We start from the raw sequence: 7560 nt of genomic DNA, 5'->3' as shown, positions 1-7560 counted from the left end.
AAATCTACATGCACACATTCATGTAGATTTCATTATGTCCATGTAGAATTCATTTTAATTTCAAACGTTTCCTTCCCAGAGAAATCCTGTGAAACTATGAACATTGTTTTCTCCCTCTCTCCTTCTCCAGGTCTCATTTTCCTTCTTTACCATCCTGATTAACTCTGTTTTCTGTTTGTTTTCTCTTCTTGCCCACTCCCAGACACGAATGCAGAGTTTGAGTCCAGATCCCAAAGCCCGGTACACAAGTATCTACGGAGCCCTCCAGAAAATCATGCGGACTGAAGGCTTCTGGAGGCCCTTGCGGGGCATCAACGTCATGGTCATGGGTGCAGGGCCGGCCCACGCCATGTATTTTGCCTGCTATGAAAACATGAAAAGGACTTTAAATGACGTTTTCCACCACCAAGGAAACAGCCACCTAGCCAACGGTATTTTGAAAGCGTTTGTCTGGAGTTAGAAAGTTCTCTTCTTCAACACATCCCTCCCCAGGGTGTTCCTCCCTGTGACCCAGCCGCCTCGACTTCGGCCCGCTTGCTCATGAATAAAGAACTCAGAGTTGTGTGTGCAACGCACACCCAGACACATGCACACACGCGCGCGCGCACACACATGCTTTTTTCCGTTCCCCTCCGCTTTCTGAAGCCTGGGGAGACATCAGTGACAGTGGGGGTTTTGGTTTTATTGTTATGTGGGTTTTCTTTTTTGTTACGGTTTTTTTGTTTTGTTTTTAAACATTCAAAAGCAATTAATGATCAGACATAGGAGAAACCCTGAATAGAAACAAAACTTTTGAATGCTGGATTCAGAAAAAAAAAAAAAAAGTTATCTGGACAGCTTCTTTGAGACTATTTAAAAACTGGTACAACAGGTCTCTACAACGCCAAGACTAACTAAGCTTTAAAAGGTCAAGAAGTTTTATGGCTGACAAAGGACTCGCGCAACGCAGAAGGCCTTTCCCACCTTAAGCTTCCGGGGATTTGCGAATTTTACCCCCATTCTCTTCTGTTTGTCTGAGCCTCATCTCTCTGCAAGCAAGGGCTGAAATCATTTTGTTTGGTTGTTTTGAGGGAGAGAGGCGGGGTGGGGGGTGCAAATCTATCAGCAGCTCTTACATAAGGCATGTTTTATTGGGGAGGGCTGAGCTTTTATTTTCCTCTCTCTGGTGGGGTTGGCTTTTGTTGTTTTTTGTTTGGGTTTGGAATGGAAATATGGATAGCAGCATAAAGTACCTTTATTTTGACAGAATTCATTTTTTTTCAGCAATGGAGACACAGATATGACCAGCAATAACTTCTCCCCCTCTCTTTTTACTCTGCTCAAAAAGCATCTCTCCTCCCATTAGCCAACCTTGGTCATAAGCGTGCCTGGCTGGTTTGCAGATACTTGTTTTGCTTTGTAAAAATTGGCCATTAGTGCATTTATTGAGACGGTCACTAAAGAGCCATGCCCTGACCTACCCTTGATTCTATGACATTGGGGCCCTTTTGCTGAAACTGCCTTCTGTAAGGGTTTCTCTCCTTGAAAGAGATTTGACGGAATCCATTTGATGCCAAGTGCTGCCCTGCGCTGTTTCTGCAGTGTGTGGTTTATGCTGTGGTGATCTTGCTAGGAATGATTATAAGTGTGTGTGTGGTGGGGGAGTGGGTATTACATGCATTGCTGAAGAGTCATCCTGGTGTTCCTCATTCCTCCCACCTTCCCGTGGTCATTTTAATTACGGGGCAGTGTCACCGCAAAGGGAGGAAACTCAAAGCCAAAAGCAAAATTCCAGGCCTGATTCTGGCTTTTGAGGTTCCTGGTTCTTGAAGCCAGGCCCGACCTGACTCTCAGATGGGGTCAGTCCTTTCGCTTTGCAGACTGACCCTGGAAATCTACCAAATGCAGATTCTCCTGATTTCCTCTTCTCTTGCCCAGTTTTTTTCTTTTCTTTTCTTTTTTTAAAGCCTGAATTTTAACCAGATTTGCTTTTTTCCCCCTTCTCAGCTGTATATATGATATTATCTCCTTTCAGGGCCCCAGCTTAAGGGCAAAGTGAGTTAATGTGTAGACACAGGCAAGGGACAAGAGAAAGTTAACACCTAGACAGTGGAAAAAGCCATGATGTGTGGTTTCTGGGAACCACCAACACTTGCAGGTTTCGCTTTTTCCCAAGGGTTGACTACGAGAAAGAAAACGAGGTTTTTGCAAGATTAAAATGTGGGTGAATGTGCCTAAATTAACCACCCCCATTTTTATCATATTTCCACCATCACTTTAGGGTTTTAAGAGTCAATGCTTACCTGGGTGGAGCTGGTAGTACATTTTGCTTCTTAGAAAGCTAAGTCCTGGGTTCCGTCTGATTTTAGGTTCCGGGAACTTCCTGAGAACACCCGATCGCAGAGGGTAATTTTCTGGAGTTTGTTTTGCAGGGATAGCTGGGAGTATGGCCACCCTGCTCCACGATGCGGTAATGAATCCAGCAGAAGGTAATGTCATGGTCCCAGGGAGGGGCAGTAGGGGATGCGCAAAGGGGCACAAAAAATGGTGGGGGAGTGGAGAGGACTGAAGGTGGGCAGGGAGGCTCCTAGTCTCCAGTGAGAGCAGACAGGAGAATTGAATTTTTTACTACGTTATCAAAGGCCTCAAGAAGGGACGTGAACATTTGAGTTTTATGGTATTCCTGTGCTCAGAGCTACTCAAAGTGTGTTCTGCAGACCAGCAGCATCAGACCTCTTGAGGGTGTTGGAAATGCTAATTCTGAGGCTAGGCGCAGTGGCTCATGCCTGTAATCCCAGCACTTTGGGAGGCCAAGGTGGGCAGATCACTTGAGGTCAGGAGTTCGAGACCAGCCTGGCCAACATGGAGAAGCCCCATCTCTACTAAAAATACAAAAATTAGCCAAGTGTGGTGTATGCACCTATAATCTCAGCTACTGGGGTGGCCGAGGCAGGAGAATCGCTTGAACCCAGCAGGCAGAGGTTGCAGTGCACCGAGAGCATGCCACTGTACTCCAGCCTGAGTGACAGAGCCAGACTCTATCTCAAAAGGAACAAAAAAAAAGAAAAGAAAAGAAATGCTAATTCTGGCTGGCATGGTGGTTTAAAACTGTAATCTCAGCATTTTGCGAGGTCAAGGCAGGCAGATCTCTTGAACCCAGGAGTTCAAGACCAGTGTGGGCAGCATAATGAGACCCTGTCTCTACGAAAAATACAAAAATTACCAGGTGTGGTGGTGCGTGCCTGTAGTCCCAGCTGTTTGGGAGGCTGAGGCGGAAGAATTGCTTGAGTCTGGGAGGTTGAGGTTGCAGTGAGTCCATGATTGCACCACTGCACTCAGCCAGGATGACAGAGCAAGACTGTGCCTCAAAACAAAAAAGAAAACAAATGCTAATTCTCAGGCTCTACACAGAGCCTACTGGATCAGAATCCCTGGAGCTAGGGACCAGAATCTGTTTCCTGGTGACTCTGTTGCATGCTTTTGCACTATTCTAAAACCTATGTATGCATACACACACACACACTCTCTTAGCCCTTTTTTAACACTTATTGATCCTAGACAAATGTATGGGGAACCCATCAAAGGCTATTAGGGCTAGTGTTCAATTTGACTGTTTTTAATATGAAAGATTATGGATTACATTTCAAACAGATGCGAACGTGGAGAGAATAGTATGATGAACCCCAATGTGTCCATCACTGTGCTTCAGAAATTAACATTGGGTCATTTTGTTTTAGCCATCTCTTTCCACATTATCTTCTTTTTGTTCTTTTAAATTTCGGGGGTATTATGAAGCGAGCCTCAGCTGGGCAGACCAGAGTCTGTTCCCTTTTTATATATCCTGCTGTCTTAGCCAGCTTGGGTCTGAATAATGACTACGTTTTGGGCCTGGCACCGGGCAGGCCTTCAGCTGGGTCATTCTCTACCTGGTGATGGCTTTAGGTGAGCTGTGGAGCTCTTTTCACTTTTTTGCCTCATCTGAAAATAGTTCCTGGCCAGAAGGGAGAATTGGAGAGAAAAGTTTCAACATTTTAAGTCTTATGCTATAAGTTTGCCTATCTTTTGTCTTTTAAGGTGAAGCTATTAAATTTGCTCTCAGCTACCCCCCATGTCCTAGCAGATAGAGGGCTTGGTCTGCCCTTCAGGGTTGTGATGGGGCAGGTTGGGAGGTGGGCGGGGAGTCTCTGTGGTCTGGGTACTGAGGTTGAGCCAGTGGGCAGGTGAAGAAAATCACCTCCATTCCCGTTGATTTTTTTGTCGTGTGCTGCACAAGGCATGCTGAAAGGGCACACACGTTTCCCCCTTTTTATTTACAAAGTAGAGAACTGAGAAAGACAGCTCGTGTTCTGCGTTGTTTTGTACACATTATCTTTCTCAAGAGATGTGATGCCCTTAAGTAAACTGACCTGCCTTCATGGCTTGTCCTGTAAAGAATGTGTTCAAGACAGTGTTTTAGGGGCAGGAAAGAGGCATTCTTAGGTAAGCGGCAGTGGGGGGAGGAAACCCTTCTAGGAAGTAGTTCAATGAAAAACCTAAAAATGCCCAAATCAATATTCACTTACATATTGTATATGTTGGGCTGCTTTTTAGGGCAGTTCATTCAGGGACCCGGTCAGTAAACAGGTAGTTAACTTCGTGTAACCAAGCAAGGGTTTTGTTTATCTTTTTTAAAGGAGAAAAAAGTGAGGTTCAAACTGTCTCTTTCTCCTTGTCATAACTATCGATTGACAGTCTTTATTTCTTTAAAAGTAAAAAAAAAGCACATTGTGTGTATTTATTTGGCAATACATGAGGCCATTAAAACCCTGAGCCTAAGCTACCACAGTTAGTCTCATTTGCCTCTTGTCCTGTGAACCCCAGTTAGAATGTCATTGAACTTGGGCAGACATAATTCTAGTGTCTGTTTCAAACGCACTGTGTGACAGAAGCTAGAATTACTGCTAGAGGCACAAACCCCTGTGAATACACGAGGGGACACGCTTCCAGTAGATGTATTGGGGAAGGAGGAGGGCAGGGGGACAGGGGACAGGATTCAGCTTGGTGGTGGGTCCTGAGGGTTCCTACAGGAATCCTGGCAGCCAGGATCTGGGAAATAGATCAGCGACTCTAGTCTGAAGTGGCTGTCTGGTTTGGGGGCTGCCTTCAGCAAGATTCAGGCAGGAGAAACTTAAGGACATAGCCACCTTCCAGGTGCGAGTCCTGGAAACAGAAATGGATTGTAACCCAGGACTGCCAGGAGCTGGCCCTCCGCGGCTGCTCAGACTAGGGCTGTGTGTGCTGGCTCTTGCCTGTTTCTGGTGTCTAACTGGCTTGTTTCTCTTTGTGGCTTGGCTTCATTCCGACCTGGGGTGGGGCCACCTCCAACCCACTGCCCACTGGCTGTCCGTCTGGCCTGCCCCGCGGTTCCAACCACAGTGGTGAAGCAGCGCTTGCAGATGTACAACTCGCAGCACCGGTCAGCTCTCAGCTGCATCCGGACGGTGTGGAGGACCGAGGGGTTGGGGGCCTTCTACCGGAGCTACACCACGCAGCTGACCATGAACATCCCCTTCCAGTCCATCCACTTCATCACCTACGAGTTCCTGCAGGAGCAGGTCAACCCCCACCGGACCTACAACCCGCAGTCCCACATCATCTCAGGCGGGCTGGCTGGGGCCCTCGCCGCGGCCGCCACGACCCCCCTGGACGTCTGTAAGACCCTTCTCAACACTCAGGAGAACGTGGCCCTCTCGCTGGCCAACATCAGCGGCCGGCTGTCGGGCATGGCCAATGCCTTCCGGACGGTGTACCAGCTCAACGGCCTGGCCGGCTACTTCAAAGGCATCCAGGCGCGTGTCATCTACCAGATGCCCTCCACCGCCATTTCTTGGTCTGTCTATGAGTTCTTCAAGTACTTCCTCACCAAGCGCCAGCTGGAAAATCGAGCTCCATACTAAAGGAACAGGCTGTGGGAAGGGATCATAGAATCTTTTCTTCTTAAAGTCATTCTCTGCATCCAGCCCCTTGCCCTCTCTTCACAGCTAGATCATTTTTTTTTTTTTTTTTGCAGGGTGCTGCCTATGGGCCCTCTGCTCCCCAATGCCTTAGAGAGAGGAGGGGACGGGACGGCCGCTCACCGGAAGGCTGTCTGCAGGGACATCCGAGGCGGTGGTGGACAGGAAAGACTTTGGAAGGGGAACGAGAAATTGCTTTTTCTCTTCCTCCCGGGGCAGAATGTAGCTTTTCTGCTTCACTGTGGCAGCCTCTTCCCTGGATCCTTAGATCCCAGAGGAGGGAAGAAAATTTGCAGTGACTGAAAACAGTAAACAAAAAAATTTTTTTATGTATATAAAAGTTCCATTACACAGTACAAAATAGATGGATAATGTTTATCCTTTATTTTTCTATGTAGAAGTTTTTGAATTTGTGTGTGTGCTTGTGCGTGTCTACACCTAGTATTGCAGCTGGGACTCTCCAGCTGTTTTTGTTGTTCTTGTTTTGTTTTTAAATGAGAGGGTTGAATTCTTCCATCAGGTGAACGAAAAAGGCACCAAAATAATAAATCACTGAATGTGACCTGCAGCTGTGTTTAGCCCCTCCGGATGGAAGTTTCACTTGAATGTAAAATAATAAAATTTATATTTTGAATTTCTCTTTTGATGGGGGAAAAAAGGTACGTTAAAAAAAAAAGTCAAAATAATGATATGTCACTTGCAGCTACCTTTTTTTTTTCTTTTAAATTCAATCAGCCACCTTCATGTGCCTTTTTCCTTTGTCTTTCCCCAAAATTCCAGGACCAGAGATCTGGCCCTGGCCCATTTTCTCTTGCTGTGTATACACCTGCATACATGCCGGGTGGCAGGATCTCGCCCGCTGGAGGGTGGTGGAGCCCAGCAGAATTAGGGTGACTGGACATAAACCTGCTGAGACCGCTTCCTCCCCTTGTGAGTGATGTGAATGCCTGCCTTCCCGGGCCAGCACTTAGAAGCCCTTGATAGGCAGCATTTGGCGGCTTGTGGCGCAGGTGTTTGGGGTAAATCCTGCCTTCATCCTAGGACTTACTTCTGCATCAGCCTTTTAACTCAGTCACTTCAGGTAACGTGATCTATGTGTGTTTTGACTGAATCTCATCTCCTGTGTTTCCCTGTGCAGTCTAGGGAAACATGTCTCTGGTCTTTGTCTGTCCCCCTGTCTTGTCCCAACCATTAATTCCAATGTCACAGCTTCTCATCGCATGTGACAAGAGCCAGGCCTATCTGCTAGGGCCCTGTGGCTGAGGTCTCACCTGGACCCTCATGCCTGAGTCAGAAGACCTTTCTCCAGAAGTCATTCTGCATCCTCGTCCGCTCTGTGTCACCTGAGAACACAGGCCTCGCAGCCTCGCTTTCTGAAGTGGTGTGTGCTGAGTCAGATTGCCCAGAGGCCCGTTTTCCCTAGCTGTGCCATTTGTTGCTCTGCCAGTCTGCCGTGCAAGGGGATACCGATGAGACGAGCTGCACTGTCTCCAATTTGGAGCCCTCATCAGAGCTTGTCTTTGAAAATGAGCAGGAAGCTCATGTGTGTTTGCATTTCAGTGAGCCGGGTCCTTACCTGCCGCCACCC

The 7560-nt window shown here is 47.2% G+C and overlaps 1 protein-coding gene across 1 annotated transcript; it reads left to right on the top strand.

Moving 5' to 3' along the window:
• The first annotated feature begins 206 nt into the window (after positions 1-206).
• On the top strand, positions 207-6606 carry LOC105526579 (mitoferrin-1). The gene is made up of 2 exons (XM_011962611.1): positions 207-431; positions 5395-6606. Exons 1-2 carry the CDS (start codon positions 209-211, stop codon positions 5913-5915), a joined length of 744 nt encoding a protein of 247 aa, XP_011818001.1. The 5' UTR covers positions 207-208; the 3' UTR covers positions 5916-6606.
• Positions 6607-7560: the final 954 nt, after the last annotated feature.

The sequence above is a fragment of the Colobus angolensis genome, unplaced genomic scaffold (genome assembly GCF_000951035.1).
Source record: "Colobus angolensis palliatus isolate OR3802 unplaced genomic scaffold, Cang.pa_1.0 Scaffold6, whole genome shotgun sequence".
Taxonomy (NCBI): Eukaryota; Metazoa; Chordata; class Mammalia; order Primates; family Cercopithecidae; genus Colobus; species Colobus angolensis.
This window is presented reverse-complemented; position numbering and strand designations above follow the sequence as displayed.

Excerpts from the sequence above, each read along its gene's own strand:
- LOC105526579 (XM_011962611.1), top strand. The coding sequence starts at position 209 with ATGCAGAGTTTGAGTCCAGATCCCAAAGCCCGGTACACAAGTATCTAC. Across the intron at positions 432-5,394 it reads AAACAGCCACCTAGCCAACG|TGGTGAAGCAGCGCTTGCAG; the intron begins GTATTTTGAAAG and ends TTCCAACCACAG.